This window comes from Amphibalanus amphitrite, unplaced genomic scaffold, assembly GCF_019059575.1.
Source record: "Amphibalanus amphitrite isolate SeventyFive unplaced genomic scaffold, NRLGWU_Aamphi_draft 001317F_arrow, whole genome shotgun sequence".
Taxonomy (NCBI): Eukaryota; Metazoa; Arthropoda; class Thecostraca; order Balanomorpha; family Balanidae; genus Amphibalanus; species Amphibalanus amphitrite.
Window position 1 is genome coordinate 121,739 of NW_024882810.1, and position 17,307 is coordinate 139,045.

Genomic DNA, 17,307 nt, shown 5'->3' on the forward strand with positions numbered 1-17,307 from the left:
TGTTGCTGTTTAGTGTTTACATTCATCTTCTGCTTGGGACCGGAAGATACATTCAAGGTTTCATAGAAATAAATCAAATATTTATTGAGGCAAGATTCCTTTTCTACTCCATTAAGTAAATATTTAATTTATTATCCTGTAATTTTGTCAAGATGATGTAGTAAAATTTAAAATAAGGATGAAAAATTCACAAGGAATATCACAAGAAAGATTGTAAATTTGTCATGAATAAAGTTATCAAAAAGTTTTACGACAAAATTGCACATGCTATTACAACTTTTGCAATTTTTAAAAGAGCATATGTACTTTAAACTAGTTTTTCCTATATTACCTGGCTGCTTTTTGACTTGAAGTATGCATCAAATGGCATCAAATCATAAAAAACCTCGCATAGTCTTTAATGACGTCATTTATGTTTGACAAATTCAATGTGCATTTCACGCAAATTTCACGCCAGGTTTGATCAGGGTATGAACAACGGTTTGATGGGTTTGATGCCAAGTTGATGCCAAGTCAAGTTGATGATAACAACGCGTTTTGAGTGGTGTTTTGGGCGCGCGTGTTGGTGGTTATTGTTGTATGTGGGTGTAGTGGGTGTTTCTCGATGATTGTTGTGAATGGCAAGAGTCTTTTTATTTCTCAGTTCGTATTTCCGAGCCGTATGTTAATTTTTACCAGCTAAAATTCAAAGGTAACCCATGGAGCATCCGTCAAATTGCGCTGCAAATGTCGCGGTTGCGTCATATATATCTGAGGGCTGTTCACGGGCTCCTGTGTGCGGTCGGACCGTACACAGCCTCCAAGCTCCACCCACTGTGTCCCTATGTCAGCCTTCCGTCACCGCTCATGGCCGGTCGGGACCGGCCACAGCGGACTGTCCACCGCACGCAGCCGTGACGTCAGAACCGCCTACCCATCCCCTACCCCCGGCCCCACGCCTGCCGAACACAACGCACACACCGCACTCAGCAGTTTGCGGTGCCCGTGAACACCCCCTATGCTAGCTCAGTTGTTTTGCTTCTTAGTTTTTACATAAAAATATAAGCACACCCAGAGCACGGTATTACCGTATTAGTATATAAAAACGTTTTTTTTTGCTTTACTTCTTACTTTAAGTACCTTACCAGTACAGGAATTTTGATGGCCACCATGGCCATTGGCCTCAGGCCTGTAGGGTCCCTATGGCATCGAGCTCCTGAACTGAGGACTCTGGTGGGAGCTAATCTAGGAATTAGGATAGAGTATCTGATTCGGTTTCAGTAATTGTCCAGTCTGGTCTTGAATTGGTTGAGAGTGGATACCAGGATCACAGAAGGAACCAAATCACAACCAAACTGAACAAACCAGAACAGAACAAATCACCTCTCATGAATTAACCAATTGCTGCCTTGCCCCTGCTCCACAGCTGTCCAGGATGGACTCTAAGAAGTTCTGCCTCAAATGGGACTGGTTCCAGGGCAGCGTCACGTTTGTGTTTGACCAGCTCTGCTGTGGAAGGGAGCTGCTGGATGTCATGCTCTGCTGTGAGGGACAGCGTGTCCGGGCCCACAGATGATGCTGTCTGCCTGCAGTCTGTACTTCAGGGAACTGCTCAAGGTGGGTGATGGGGCAATGCACCTACTAAAGTCCTGGAGAGTCATATGGGGCTGATGACACTGACAATTGACTTAAAAACTTTGAATGTAATGATTATTGTCAGTCGAATATGATAGCAGTGGCATTTAGTTATAATACTGACAAAATACCTAAAAGGCTTTGAACTTTGAAGTGTAATTGTAGTTTACCTTGCAGTTGTTGCGCCCCTAACCCCCAGCAAACAAACAAATGCAATTGTAGTTTTGCTTTAAAGAGTAAAAGACATGCTTTAAATCTAGCAGAGGAATGCATTTTCTTCATAGGCATCCTGAATAACTTAAATAGCGATTCGGGACGTCAAAATAACAAATATTACGCTTGTTTAGTAGAACAAGAGCAGAACGTTCCTTCCTTGGGCGGGCAGGCGGGCCGAGAGTGGCGGGGTCTGCAAGCCAATAAGGGTCATTTCATGCTTCTCTGGGTGGCTGCCTATGTTCTTGCAGGTAGTGGTCTTGCACCTGCAGCTCAGTGCTAATCCATAATGATAATTAAGTAGTACCTATAGCCGTAAAAACACTGACGCTCATTCCCCTTCCCTCTCAGGCTCGGCGGCTAATGCTCCGGGCTCCTTACCGGTGACGGAGGAGGGTCCTTCTCTCCGCCTCTGAAGGAGCTCACTCAACTACCCTCTCGCCCCGCGCCATCTGCGCCGTCCTCACCGCCGGCCGACCCGACCAACGGGAATGACAGACGCCCTCCGGCACTGCTGTGAGAGGAAACTGAAGGAGAGCGTCGCTGCCAGACTACCCGGTGAGTGCGGGTTCGAATCTCGAGAGGAGCGGAATTTTTAAGAGTGATTTTGGATTAGGGCGTAGCTCGCCACCGGTCTATATTGATAGGTGGCCGGCTTGTTAGTGTTGGTAGAAAAAGCAGTCTATTTGCAATCAACTGAAATACCACACCATGGTCCTGGATTTGAGTAGTTTTGTTCTGTGTCGCTGTGCTAAGATTTTACCATCGCGATTGAAATCGAGAGACTTTAGACGGTTTGAATTCCCAGCAATGTGGATATTTGATAGCTTTCGTTCGTAATGCTACTGGTGTTTGTGTTTCGAGTGAACCGTTTTAATTTACGTGTGATTTGCGAGAGTTATTTATCAGATTAATGGCTGTTACTGGCGTCTTCAACTGCCCGTAGTCGGGTGCCTGGCGCCGCCCATGGCGCCTCCCGGTGGGGCGTGCCTGGCACCGCCCCTGCCGCGTGGCCCGGGGCGGGGTCAGCGGTCGGCGGTCGAGGCACGGGCGTGTGGATGGCTTTGATTAACGGCTCGCTCCCCCGTGCTCTTGGGGCGTCCCGTCAGAAATAAATTCACCACATTGAGTGCAGGTGTTATTGGCTCCCACTATCAACATGTTTTAATTTGTATGTGTATGGGCGTGTAACATGGTGGTACGTGATTTCCTCGCTACGTGTTTTCCTGATGGACGCCTTTTATTTTGAATGATATTGAGGGTTTGTTTGAAAATTGTGTGGAGCCCCATTATGATTAAAAAATAAGGAAGTAATAGCCTTTGGCTCATTGTGTAATTGACAATGAGGACGCCTTTTCTCTTCAACAGAGGGCGCCTATCTGCACCAGCCGCCGTCCCGGTACATTTTCCCCGGAATGGAGGTGCTGGTCGACCCGATGACTCGGGCAGTGACGCTGGGCTCGGAGCGCGGCAGCGACGATGAGGTGAGTTACTGCGAGTGAGTGTGTTCGATTCTAACCACAGGATGTTGTGTTGTACGATTTTTTCGTATTGCGACAGTTTTTATTCAAGTTTAAAGAATCAGCGTTGTTAAATGCTGTCATTCATATCGAATGCTGACTTTCAACTCCTGAGTTGCGTTAAATATGTTCGTGTTCGGGACTTTTTATGTTGGAAAACGGAAATAAATCTTTTCGCATTCCATATGTTTGTAGGATTCCTATCAATATTTTCGTTTTATTATGGTTCGTTTTTTTTTCTTCTAAGTTTGACCCTCACTGTAAACATATTTTTGAACACAGCACGAATTACGGTCGTGTATTTTGTGTCATATTAGGTCCACTGTATTGATCGGTCTTATTAGGTGTCTTTTATGAAGTGTTCATTGTGTGCCCATATTGCATTGTATATGACGAAGGTCGCAGAATAGCCCTGCACCAGTGGAGCGACCTTATTCGGTAAATACATACATACATACATACATACATACGAGAATTGCTAGCTGAATTACTGAGAAAACTGGTCAGCGCGCATTGTATGGAAGATCTAAATGATATATTCAAAATATGGTTTGAACACCGATGATGGATCGTTATGTTATACGCCGTGCGATTTCTTAATTAGTTCAGTAATAGTTCCTGACAAGTGTTATATCCCTGTGGGGTCATAAATAAGGCCAAATACGAGCTACGAGCCTGGGAAATGTGAGCCAGGTATAACTAATTTTGATCAGGTTGATCGTCTGTGAAATCAATGTGCGCCAATCAGTTTTCTCAGTAATTCAGCTAGCAATTCTCGTGCCGTGTTCAAAAAGATGTTTACAGTGGGGGTCAAAGAAAGAAAAACAAACGAACTATAGCATGCAGCTTCATCATCAGAGCGCATAATCTCTCGGAAGCGCATCATCTCTGGACACATCAGGGCACGTCGGGACAATAACACTCCGCCCCTTCTCTCTCTGTCTGCAGTTGGTGACCGCTGACGACCATCTAAACCACTCCTCGGACACTCCAGAGACGGACGTCACGCCTCCACACACCGACTCATGTCCTCCAACTCCTCCCGGACGGGTTACTCCCTCTGCGGCATCATCAGGAGCGGCGTCTTCAACATCGGCTGCTGCAGTGGAGACTTCAGCCAGACGGACGGTGACAAACCTTTGTCGGAGGATGCCGGAGTCGGAGCCAGTCATGGTGGGTTGTTGGGGGCTGAGCCCTGAAAAGGCCGATCAGTGACACACTAGCAAAGGACGAGGGGGATGTGAAGAGACGTCCGGCGCTCGGCGGTGGTGGCGAGCCTGATGATTCTCCCATCACCGCGCCGCCAACGCCGGGGGCAGTGGTGGCGCGGGAAGTGCGCCGGAAAATGCCACCGGCGCGACTGACGAGATCAGCTAATCTACCACTGAGGTCCGGGGGTCGGGTAAAACACACCGAAGTCGGGGTCAGTTCAGTGAGAGTTTTCATGCGCATACCAACACAGATTGGTGACCATAAAGATCTATTTTCATACAGTGTCTGCACCTAATGTTGTGCCTGGGTGACTGATGCGGTTAGACTGAGTTTGGGGCTAGGAAGTGGAGATCATGAATCAGACTGATTCGGTTTGAAAGCCATCATGTGAACTGTTGTGGAGCTATGAGCCAATGGTGAGCTAATTTAGGGCTACGAGCTCCATGGAGCTATGAGCCAGTGGTTAGATTTATTTAGTTATGAGCCAGTGGTGAGCTAATTCGGAGCTGGGAGCTCAGGGTGAGCAAATTGGAGACTATTAGAGATGAGCTAGTTTGAGCTATATGAAGCAGGAGTGAGCTATCATGAAGCGCTAAGCCAGTGGTGAGCTAATTAATCCCATTTGTTGGCGTGTATCGTTGGACAAATACCTCATTTATTTGTGACATCATTAAACACCAGAAGTTTTCTCTCTTCAGTGCAACACGACAACAACACAAGAACGCATGGCGGCGGCCATTACGGACAGGAGGACCTTAGTGGTGAGGGACCGTCCAACCAAAGGCGTCCAACCAACTTCTGAACTCCGGTCCTCATGCTACACGTGCACTTCTGCCGTACAAAGGCAAAACCTCCTATGTTTCGATTTTCGCCGATATTTTATTTTTCACTAGAGCAGTTTTTGTGTTTTTGGTAATTGTCGACGTAAGAAACAACAGATGTCACAAAATCGTATATCCTCGGAATCCTTAGAAAACGAGAAATTTCATTGTTATAAAATAAAATGACAATGCCAAATACTATCCATGAAAAGGCTAAAAGTAGGTTATGCCAGTGTAATTTTTATGAGCGATGCAAAGGCAAAAACACCTTTGTTGCAAAATGCCGTCAAAATCCCCTATGTTAAGAAATTATACCTTTCCCTTGCGAAGACAAAAACCCCTATGTTGCAAAAGGCCGTCAAAATCCCCTATGTTAAGAAATTATCCCTTTCCATTGCAAAGGCAAAAACTCCTATGTTGCAAAATACTATAAAAAAACACTGTGTTGGGAAATTAGGGCGTTGGAAAGCAAATACCTACGCGATGCTCATGTGGTGCGATTAAAGGCAAAGTATCAAATACGAATACCAGTGATATTGAAATATCAAATAATTTATTGCCAGTACGCTTCGTCGATGAAAAGAAAGTATGCTAGTTGTTATAAATCATTCTAATGCGTGGTTGTCATGTCCTCGCGAACATGACAGAAAGACAAAGTCTAAACAAAGCATGTATTCGTTCGTCAAAATGATCATACACGCAACATTGCGGTTACACAAAACGCATCGTCTGACGCTTATATTGCAGATTGATTGATCACATTGCGGTTACACAAAACGCATCGTCTGACGCTTATATTGCAGATTGATTGATGATTGATGATTGATTGATGATTGATTGATTGATTGATTGATACCACAAGCTATACCACAAGAAATCATCAAGACTGTGAGCCGATACAAATGCATCATCACAACACCAGGCAACGCTACGCCTATGTCTTCATCATGTCCCGATGTTCATCGGGTTCGTCGCCTTTTGCGTGACTGAGTTGTGGTGGCGAATGTCGTCCCTGCAGGCGCGCTTGTGCCGGCCGCCATCGTCTCCCAGAAGGCACGCTTGTGCTGCTCGAGATGAGGCACGAGCGTCTCGCAGATGGCCTTGATCTTTGCCTTCTCGATACCAGATATCTTCGATCTCATTGGCAGCGGCTCTTCTGCTGAAAACGTGCTCTTCGTTAGCTTGTATGCCATCCACGTTGTCCCTTTTAGGTCAGTCTTCATCATGAGGTCCTCGGACCCCCGCCGAACTCTCAGAGCCTTCAGGTCCGCCAGATATGGCCGTTGTTCGTCGCTTGACAGCGCCGCCAGTCGCTGCCGGCTGATCCCGTCCTCCACTTCTACCATGTTCACCTGTGGCCTCATTTGCATGGTTTTTGTGCCACTAGCCTCCGTAGCCTTGACATAGTCTTCAAAATCTTGTATCTTCCGTTGCTTGAACCTCTTTGATATCGTCTGATGTACAGCGTCAGCCGACATGGACGTGTGTCCTGTTTCCAAAAACTTCACTGTGATCGTGCTCGTTCTCGTCTTCGTAGAGTTGACCGTCTTCAGAAGAGCGCTGCACAAGGCCCAACTCTTATTCTGCGCACCACAATTATCCGCCCAGATGGTAACATGAGCGACGTCCCGACAGGCGGACTCGAGGTACAGCACATATGCTGCGGCGACCTCTTCTGCGCTCCGTCCAGCGTGTCCTTCGTGCCAGACTACGCACATACTGTTCTCCTTCTGGAGAGCCCTTCTGCTTGATTTATCTCCTTTGTCTGTCGGCATGAGGATGCTGAAAGTTTCATTGTAGCAAATTAGTCTCTGTGTGAAGATGGCTTCTTTCAAGGGAAGAATCGGAATTACCATGACTTTCATCATATCGGCTGACAGCACGATCTCATCATCACTCCATGTTCTATCTGCGTCGGCACGATACTCGTTTCTAGCTATCTTGGCTAGATCCATGTGTTCAGCGTGAGCGCAGCACTCACTACATCCTTCGATGTGCTCGGAGGGTTCCTTCGCCTGCCTTCCATGGCAGTCCTTCAAATGCTGGAGATGAACGGAGCATTTCGCACACTCTTCTCCCGCGAGTTGTGCGAACGAGATGTTCATCTCGCGCACGACCTTCCTGTATGTCTCGTAAGAGCACTGCCCACCACGGCGGGTGTAGTCTGTGTACATGTCACGCACAGTTACATCTGAGGGTAAGTACATCCTCTGAGGCGCATGCATATAGCGATAGTGGTGCTTGATTGGGTGGTATAAGTTGACGTGATCCTTGATCATATAGCGGTCAGTCTTGTTCGAAGGGCAGTGACACCCCCGCTCGTCTCCTGCCGGCCGGATCGAACCATCTTTGACGGCTGATAGGACAGCTTCAGCGTTATCAGCCGCGAACCCGAGTGTTGTCAGATAGAACGATCTGCACACAGTGACCGATTTGTCTCCAGATGGCAACGACCAGGAGAACGCCCTGGTACGCCTGGGATCAGATTCCCTCCGGTGTTCGGGACGACGAACATGCACGTCTGTTGACTTGACGTAAGTTCGATACCACTGTTGGCGTGCCTCACGGCTGAGCTGGTTGACCTCAGTGTTAATCTCGATCCGAGTGGATTCCAAAACCTTCTTGAAACACTCATTGCGGCATCCATCCTTGCACTGTTTTGGAACATTTAGTACCGGATGCTTCTGCGCGAAGTTGGCGACTTTCTGTGCGGAGGTTCTCGCTCTCTTCTTGACTGCCGTTTTTCTTCGCTTAGGTGGGGGTGAGCTGGTCGCTGGCGAGTCTACTTCTCCTTCTGCTTCCGGAAGATCATCTGGGTCAACAGTTTCCTCGGTCGTACCTTGCATGTCGCCGTGTGTGTTAGTGGCGGCTCTTGGCGTGAATATGCCTACTAACGGGGACACTTCAAGCAACAGCTCGTCTTCGCTCAGAAACAGATGTTCTACCGACTCCATGTTCGCGTCATTCATGGAAGTCAGTGGGTTCAAATATCTTTGCATTTCCGATGTCTCGGGCATTGCTTCCCTCTCTGGCTCCAGATATGCAAAGGCTTCGTCACAAAACAGCTCGTCACCAGGTCCGCCCGGTGCTCCGTCTCCGCCTGGTCCACTCGGTGTCATGCCTCCGTCCATTCCACTCGGTGTGCTGTCTCCGCCTGGTTCACTCGGTGTCCTGTCTCCGTCCGTTCCAGTCGGTGTTCCGTCTCCGCCTGGTCCGCTCGATGTGCTGCCTCCGTCCATTCCACTCGGTGTGCTGTCTCCGCCTGGTTCGCTCGGTGTGCTGTCTCCGTCCGGTCCAGTCGGCGCTCCGTCTCCGTCCGGTACGCTGGGTGCTCCGTCTCCGCCTGGTCCGCTCGATGTGCTGCCTCCGTCCGGTCCAGTCAGTGTGCTGTCTCCGTCCGGTCCAGTCGGTGCTCCGTCTCCATCCGGTACGCTCGGTGCTCCGTCTCCGCCTGGTCCGCTCGATGTGCTGCCTCCGTCCATTCCACTCGGTGTGCTGTCTCCGCCTGGTTCGCTCGGTGTGCTCTCTCCGTCCGGTCCAGTCGGTGCTCCGTCTCCATCCGGTACGCTCGGTGCTCCGTCTCCGCCTGGTCCGCTCGATGTGCTGCCTCCGTCCGGTCCAGTCAGTGTGCTGTCTCCGTCCGGTCCAGTCGGTGCTCCGTCTCCATCCGGTACGCTCGGTGCTCCGTCTCCGCCTGGTCCGCTCGATGTGCTGCCTCCGTCCGGTCCAGTCAGTGTGCTGTCTCCGTCCGGTCCAGTCGGTGCTCCGTCTCCATCCGGTACGCTCGGTGCTCCGTCTCCGCCTGGTCCGCTCGATGTGCTGCCTCCGTCCATTCCACTCGGTGTGCTGTCTCCGCCTGGTTCGCTCGGTGTGCTCTCTCCGTCCGGTCCAGTCGGTGCTCCGTCTCCATCCGGTACGCTCGTTGTGCTGTCTCTGTCCGGTCCAGTCAGTGTGCTGTCTCCGTCCGGTCCAGTCGGTGCTCCGTCTCCATCCAGTACGCTCGGTGCTCCGTCTCCGCCTGGTCCGCTCGATGTGCTGCCTCCGTCCGGTCCAGTCAGTGTGCTGTCTCCGTCCGGTCCAGTCGGTGCTCCGTCTCCATCCAGTACGCTCGGTGCTCCGTCTCCGCCTGGTCCACTCGGTGTCGGTGTCACCGCCTCATCTTCGACCTCTGTGAAAAGCGGGTTGATGGGATTCCTGAGTCTGTAATTACTATTTTCAGGGCCGCTGAATGAACTGAATGTACTCAATGTATGAATGTACTCAACAGACATGTTCGTGGATCCTAGAAATGGATCTGGAGATCTGATCCCATGGATCTGGATCCGATATCATATGGGATCATAGATCCGAGTCTCCATTTTGTCGAGAGATCCACTCGGATCATGGATCCGGCATTCGGTTTTGTCGAGAGATCCACTTGGATCATAGATCCCAAGCTCCCCAACCTGCTATCATCCAAGAACAAGATAGCAGGTTCAAGACCGTGATTCAGTGCAATATGTGACTAATGATGCCCAAGTTCAAGCTTAAATTGGTTAATTAACCGTTATTAACAGTTATAAGTGTCAAAAACTGTTTTTGTCGAGAGATCCACTCGGATCATGGATCCAACCTTTGGTTTTGTCGAGAGATCCACTGGGATCATAGATCCGACCTTCGCTTTCGTCCAGAGATCCATTGGGATCATGGATCCATGATTCCATTTTGTCACGGGATCCACCGAGATCATAGATCCACAGTTGGGATCCAAGAACATGTCTGGTACTCAATGAACTGAATGAATTCAATGTAAACAATTGATCCTAAAAGAAACGCTGATTGTTGTCTTTTTAATGTTTTCAAATACAGTCAAACATGGTTCATGTAATACGTATGTACTTGCACATTTAAAAGTATTTACCTTGCACAAGGCCGAAGCTTTTCGGTGGCTTGAAAACTATGACTCCGGTCCACAGTTTCTTCCCATGAAGCATCGTGACCGCTGAACCGCCACAATGTGAACCTCTAAGAGACGAGAGAGGCACGTAGTGCGATTGGCCCTTGCTGACGTCTTCCCACTGAACAAGAACATGAGGTCTTCCGGCCACTTTCCTGTTATATGCATAGGGCACGCCCCCTTTGCGAGGCTTCATGGCGATAGGTTACCTAAATACACATAAGTGACAATGATTATCGATTAATGTTTTAAATTCGTGAGGAAATCACGGTGAGAAAATTGAATCACAGTAACTATTCGACCGGTCGCGTCGGCAGGAATCAAAGCCTAAATCAACGCCAAGATCAAATAAACCGCCCGTTTGAGGCGGTAAAACTCGAATAAAACTCACCTGCGTTGTGAAATAGTGTACCTCCAAATGGAAGATACCGATTCCACATGGGCAAATTCTCCTATGTTATTCTGAAAAATGGGTTTGTATACAAAGGAGATTAAACAAAGGAGATTTCGCCATTTATCAGAACATCAGTGGTTTTGCCTTTGCTTTTCGGTTGCATTCCCAGAACATAGGAATTCCAAAAAAACTTAAGTCAAAATAATTCTTAAAATATACATTTTATTAATGGTCTGACAGCACCAAAATACGCGACATGGGAACACGAATCGAATGATATAAAAAACGCCAAATCGGCCAAAAATGAACATAGGAGGTTTTGCCTTTGTACGGCAGACTTGGCTCGAACTATGAAATAATAATAACTAATGGCGTTCCACCAACTCAGTCTCTGAACAAACGTAGATAAATCATGGTTAATCCACGCCATAGCTGTTCAAACAACAATACGGCTCATCACTAAACTAAACAATCGCAACATTGCGCGGATCAGAAGCATGTGGCGCATAGCCACAACCCAACAGAGATGACGTCAGCAACTGGGTCTGCAGTCGTTGCATCGTCAAGGTACCATATGTTCAGTGGCGATTTGAGGCTGCGTGCGCATGTGTTGACTGCCAGCACGAATGCCAGTCGGCATGGTGGCACGGTTTATTTACCAATGTATCCACCCCTCTCCTTCACACACGCCTGCATGCACTCAGGCATGCCACTGATCAGGTTGTCCAGCGTCTCGCGCGGGATCTTCCTCCACTCCAGGCGAGCTTGAGGCTGTCTACCAGGCCGTCCCTGGAGGTCGCAGCTCCAGCTGCCGAGCGTCGCAGCGTGGAACCACCACGCTGCCACGCTCGTTGGTGCTGCCACCCTCTAGATACACGTCCTCGTCGTGCTCGGCGCGTATCACGTGGTTGATGAAGGCAGCGGCGCCGGCGTTACACTCCAGCTCCAGTGGTGCAGCGGCGCATCGGCATGTCGACGTAGAACATGTTGGCGTCCAAATTGAAGACGTACGGCTGCTGTTGGCCGAGCTGCGAAGTTGTCGGCCGCGTGCACACAGTCACGCGGAACCGGTGCACGCCCGGCCACGGCTCCAGCGCCGGCAGCGTGATTGACGGCGGACTCGAAAAAGCCGTCGCCGGTCATATGCACTGGCAGCGGCACCGGCTGCTGCGGCAGCATGTACTCAGAATACGCGTCCAGGCGGGCCAGTATAAGCGGCGGGCACCGGCGACGAATCACGAACGACGAATGAATCGCTTCAACTAGCTGGATAAGCATTTCAAACATTCGAATTTATTGTTTTTTGAATGAGGCAACTCTCTGCAATAAACGAACAGACCATTATGTTGAGTGCACAGTAGGTACATACGGTCATGCTCAGGTATGCCCCCACGGAAACGAGTGGATGCGAAACGCAGGCACGAGATCTTGTTGCGGAAGGACACTCCTTCTTAAGGAGGGCGCGGAAGGGGAGGAGTTTAGGCTGGGTGGCATAGAAAGCCGACACTTGATTGACCAGAGCCATGAATGATCGAAGGTCGGTCACCGAGGTCGGCGTCGGAAACGACCGAATAGCCTCCGTGTGGGACGGCAACGGTCGGACGCCGTCAGGGCCCAGACGAAAGCCGGCCCAGTCCACGGTCTTTTCACAGAACACGAACTTGTCGCGGTTCTGGAGGATGCCGTTTCGGCCACAGAGCGTCAGATACTCCGCCGCATGTTGGAACATGCATCGAATCGTGGGCTGGTACAGGATGGAGTCGTCGATGACCCTGTCACAAGACTTCACATTCAGTGTGACCCGATCGAATCGGTGAGTGTAGGCATCTCCGGAGACCTTGTACCCTTGAGGGACGGTTTTGTAGCGGTACCTGCCCCATGGTGTCAGAAAGGTCGTGAGGTGGTGGTCCGATTCGCTATTCCAGCCCGACAAGAACTGGAATAGCACCATCTCCTCTTCGAAGCTTACTGCCCGGTCACAACGGCACTGTACGACCAAGTGACACTGTCGCGCCACCTCAGGCAGCCTCGCCGCGAACTGCGCCACGGGCTGACCGGGATCGTGCTTCATCCGCTGGAGCTTGAGGATGTGGGATAGCCGGTTCTCAGGTCGGTCTGCGATATGAGTCAGGAGTTGGTGCTCACTCAAGGATGTGAGTCCAGCACCAAATCGGGCGTACAACAGGCTGTACGCAGGCGAAGGCAGCGCCTGCAACACAGTGTCTGGGTCATCGCCAGATATGCCGGCCCTTCGCTTGTAGGTCGTGAGCTGCTGCCTGAAGACCCCCAGCGCCGTGTCTGTTACAACACCATCTGGCGAGACCTCCAGTGTTGGTAACTTGGCCTTCTCAGGGGCGGCAGCAGCGGTTGGTGGGTGCGACGCTGTCTGATGCATCTGCAGCAGCTGAATGCCCACTGACCCGTCAAGCGCCGGAGTCTGGAACCCACAGTTGGGCCAGCGGCACTGCAACTGGATTGCAGAGGGCATAGGTTGAACAGGAGTGGCCATAGCTGTAGTTGCAGGCTTGTCGGCTCGATCAGATAGCAAAACTTCAGTGGAGTTGCCTCATAGCTGGATAAGCATTTCAAACATTCGAATTTATTGTTTATTGAATGAGGCAACTCTCTGCAATAAACGAACAGACCATTATGTTGAGTGCACAGTAGGTACATACGGTCATGCTCAGGTATCAACCAACAGACTGTATCTCCGAACCGGCGACACGCCGGCCTCTGTCCTGGCAGCCCTCGAAACCGCATATCACCTCCTGCAGCTGTCCAGACGTCTCCCGACACCGGTCCGGATCAGCTGACTGCAGCACCACCGGGCCCCGGCGGGACGGCTCCGTGCAGCGCGTCCCACGGCAGCGCACCCACACAGCGTCTCCGACTGTGTATGGGCCCGTCTCCACCGCAGGGAGCTCCCGCGCCCCGGCCCCACCGTCCGCGGCCGTCCCTGGCGAAGCAGCCGGCAACCGCACACAGTCACTGGGCTCGTACCTGTACACGCCACAAAACGGGGCGCTGGCCACCGTCTCGCCGTCGCGGGGCGTCACGTTATACAAATGCACCGCCTCGGCGATATCGCACCGTTTCCGGGCGGCGATGACTTTCACTGTCCGGTGGCAGCGCTCGATGACACCGTTCCCGCTCGGTGCATGGGCCGCCCGGAACCTCACCGCCACTCCCCAGCGCGCGGCGAGCACGGCAAGCGGTCGGCCGCGGAACACAGGATCGTTATCATACAAGAGCTCCGCTGGGGCTCCTCGATCAAAAATTTCTCCTCCAGCCGCTGGATAACGCACACCATACAGTGAACCGCGACGGCCCGCAGTCGATCACACTGAGGTACGGATGGCCCCCATAATGAGTTATATCAATGGCCAGTCTTTGCCACGTCTGTGGTACACCCAATGACCCGTGTCGCCACTTAACTGGAGCGGGTCGATCGCTTGACAGACATCACAATTTTTCACCACAGCGCGTACCTGGTCTCTCGAGAAGCGGCCGATACATCGACGAGCAAAATACAATGTCCGTCGGACGCCCGGGTGACCCAGCTCGTTCGTGCACTTCAGCCACGCTCTCTGCACCATCGAGGCTCGCGTTTACAGCAGGCGGCTCGCCCGCTATGGCCGCGCTTACTGCCGAGGGTTCGCCCACCGCGGCCGCGCTCACTGTCGACGTCGGATCGTCTCGGAGCCACTCCCTGGGCACCCGCGTCAGTGCATCAGCGCGATTATCCGCCGATCGCACGAGCGACACGGTCAGACGGACCTCCAGCTCGATGACCAGCTGACGGATAATCGCCACACGCCGTCGGATGAGCAGCTCACCGCTGGCTTTAGTACGGAGGCGCGCGCGGCCACTGATCGCGTCGTCGATCCACCGCTTCACGGTCACCGAGTCGGTTCGGAGGTCGATACTCCGTGCCCCCCACGCAACAGCCAAGCTAATGCCTCGAATAGCGGCATCGAGCTCGGCCATATTTATATGTACAGTGTCGTCTCGCCTGAGCCAGCATGCGTCCTCGATCACCTCACCGTCTGTGTTCTCCAGGACCACTCCGGTGGCCAGCGAGCTGGCGTCTGTCCAGGCGACCACCTCGTCCCCGTCGACACACCACACGCCACGGGCCGGGTCGTCACTGGCGAGGCGACTCGCGATACAGTCCATCTGCTCACGCAGCGTGGCGTCATCAGTGATGTCATCCCATCCACGCGTCAGCTCATTTACACGCCGCTTGAGCCACGCGACCGCGGAACAAAGCCACCCACTCACTGGTACGTGGGCCACTAGCCTTCCGCACCACGCGAACACAAATCGGCGAGTCACACGTTCTGGCAGCGCGCTCACGGCATTGTCTCGCTTCCACCGCAGCTGTCCGTTCTCCTCGTGCACCCGCAGGCCCAGGAGCCGCGCTCCACTGGCCGCCCGCTCCGGCGGCTTACAGTCCAGCCCAAACTTCAGTGCTTCAATGGATCACAAACTTTCTTCAAGACAGGACTCAGAAGGTAGTGGTTCATGACCAAGAATCTAGAGAAGAGGCTGTGACCAGCGGAGTTCCGCAGGGCTCAGTATTGGGACCCATCCTGTTTGTGATATATGTCAATGAATTGCCCACTTTGATCCAGTGCGACGCTATCAATAATGACATGGACAACAAATAGCATACTGCTACCCCAAGTCCATTATCTATATACCTATACCTAACTGCGCAAAATGCGTCACCACGCGCTCGGCACTGACTATGTCCTCATTTACGAGAAGATCGTCCACATATGGGAGGACGGCACGCCCGATGTCGGGGTCCTGATCGAGCACAGCACGTACGACAGCCTTCATCACGAGGGGCGCGATATTCAATCCAAAACCTAGGCGGGTTAAGCAGAACCGCTGCCCCGCACCATCACCGTCTGAAACGGCCAGAGTCGCTCCTCCAGGTGCAGCTGAAGGTAGGCGCGCTTCAGGTCCACGACCGCCACATTTGCGCCGTGCTGGCGCCACTTGCGGAGCTGTTCCGCGCACACGTCGCTGTCAGCAGTGTGAGCCGTCACAAAGCCATTCAACTCCCGGTAGTCCATCACCGGTCGAACTTTCGCCCGATTGCGCTGCTCCACATCCATTAGCGGCACCAACCCTTTCGGCAGCCCCTGCCGCCGCTCGTCATACGGCACGAGCCACTTCCGCACTATCCAGTCGTCAAGCTCTGTCTCGAACTCGTGACGTGCGGCGGGCGGCACAGCATCTGGTCAGCACCTGGTCCGTTTTGGAGGCTGGTATCGTAAGTCGTAGGCTGCCTAGCTTTAGGGTCAGGTGGCGCCATTGGCACGTGCGGCGGGGGTCGTAAGTGTGGGCCGTCGGGGAAAGGTATTCGCTGCCGCGCAGCGCGCCAAAGAAGCCGAGCAGGACAGGCTGCGCGGTCAACGGGGTGCATTTGAGTCCGCCATAGCTCTGAGTGGAGCCGTCGCAGGTGGGACGGGGTCGCTGCTACACGAGGGGCTCGAGGGGCTCGCGGGATTTTGGCCGCGCCGCGCAGCGCTAGGCGAACCTTCTCGGTGCGTCCAATCCACGGTGCCCCGCGACGCACGTGCTAATGGTACACACCGGCCAGAACCGTTGAAATACGCGCGGCGGTGAGCCCGCAACGAACGAGGTGGGCGATGAATCTGAGCACTGTTCGCTCATCAGCGGGCGTGGCGACGAGTCGGTATGTGCGGCAAAGCCGCCGGTATCGCCGCGCTCCCGCGTCATACAGGCGCCGCGCCAGCCCCGCTATGACCAGCTGTTCCGCCAGGCTGTCTACATGACGCAGCCCGTCGCTGCGTGGCAGTCCTCCGTCGGGTTGGCCAGAAACTCCCGAATGGCTGCCGGCGTTCGCGTTGGTGTGGGCCGTGCGGTCGGCTGCAGGGCCCGGAACCGCTCCAGCTGCAGACGGGACAGAGCGTCAGCTGTGCTGTTATCCCGTCCCGCTACGTCTAGCGGTTGGGCTTCTCCGTCAATGACGTGAGCCCCTTCCTGGTCCTCTTTCGGGCTAACGTCGGCTGTTGCCACTCCCCGGGTCGCCCGTTTGGCTCCGCTTCTGCCACTCCTCCTTGTTCGTCCCATGCTTCCTTGGGTGTCAAAACGCAAATGTCTTACTGTCTCGAACACTTTTTCCCGCTCCAAAAACAACTCTTCTCACTTGATCGTCACTCGGCGGACAGGGAATCTTGCCAGCGTTGCCAAGCGTGCGCTTGATTTCTTAAGTCGCTTTTTACGACAAATTACATACTTGACATTAATGTTTTATTTTTTATATTTAACCAGTTTCGTTCACTTACCCTCGCAAATATTTGCCATCGCCGACACGAATATATTACGTTTTGTACCAGCAACGTAAGTTCGCGGCACCCTGAGGCGCCCCCGTAGAAAACGGCGATGGTGGCGCCGCCTGTTATTGGCGGGTTGTGCCCCCGCCGCGGGGTAAGGTAGAGGGCGCTGTCGTCGCCCGAACCTGAAAGTGATTTCATTCGCCCGGCAGCTAATGTCAAATGCACTAGAGTGAGTTGACCATAAATATACTTCCTTTTGTTACAGTATAGGTAAAGCTTCATC

General features: G+C 52.3%; 1 protein-coding gene across 3 annotated transcripts; it reads left to right on the top strand.

Moving 5' to 3' along the window:
• The first annotated feature begins 479 nt into the window (after positions 1-479).
• On the top strand, positions 480-10,554 carry LOC122372106 (collagen alpha-2(I) chain-like). Of its 3 annotated transcripts, none has more exons than XM_043348980.1 (6): positions 493-691; positions 1,406-1,596; positions 2,179-2,385; positions 3,196-3,311; positions 4,296-9,401; positions 9,510-10,554. In XM_043348980.1, the coding sequence occupies exons 5-6, from the start codon at positions 8,385-8,387 to the stop codon at positions 9,552-9,554; spliced, it is 1,062 nt and encodes a 353-aa protein (XP_043204915.1). In that variant the 5' UTR covers positions 493-691; positions 1,406-1,596; positions 2,179-2,385; positions 3,196-3,311; positions 4,296-8,384; the 3' UTR covers positions 9,555-10,554. The 3 variants fall into 3 exon arrangements, with proteins under 3 accessions (XP_043204913.1, XP_043204915.1, XP_043204914.1); XM_043348979.1 differs by having other exon boundaries at positions 4,296-8,969; positions 9,078-10,554; XM_043348978.1 differs by having other exon boundaries at positions 480-691; positions 4,296-10,554.
• Positions 10,555-17,307: the final 6,753 nt, after the last annotated feature.

Excerpts from the sequence above, each read along its gene's own strand:
- LOC122372106 (XM_043348978.1), top strand. The coding sequence starts at position 8,225 with ATGTCGCCGTGTGTGTTAGTGGCGGCTCTTGGCGTGAATATGCCTACT.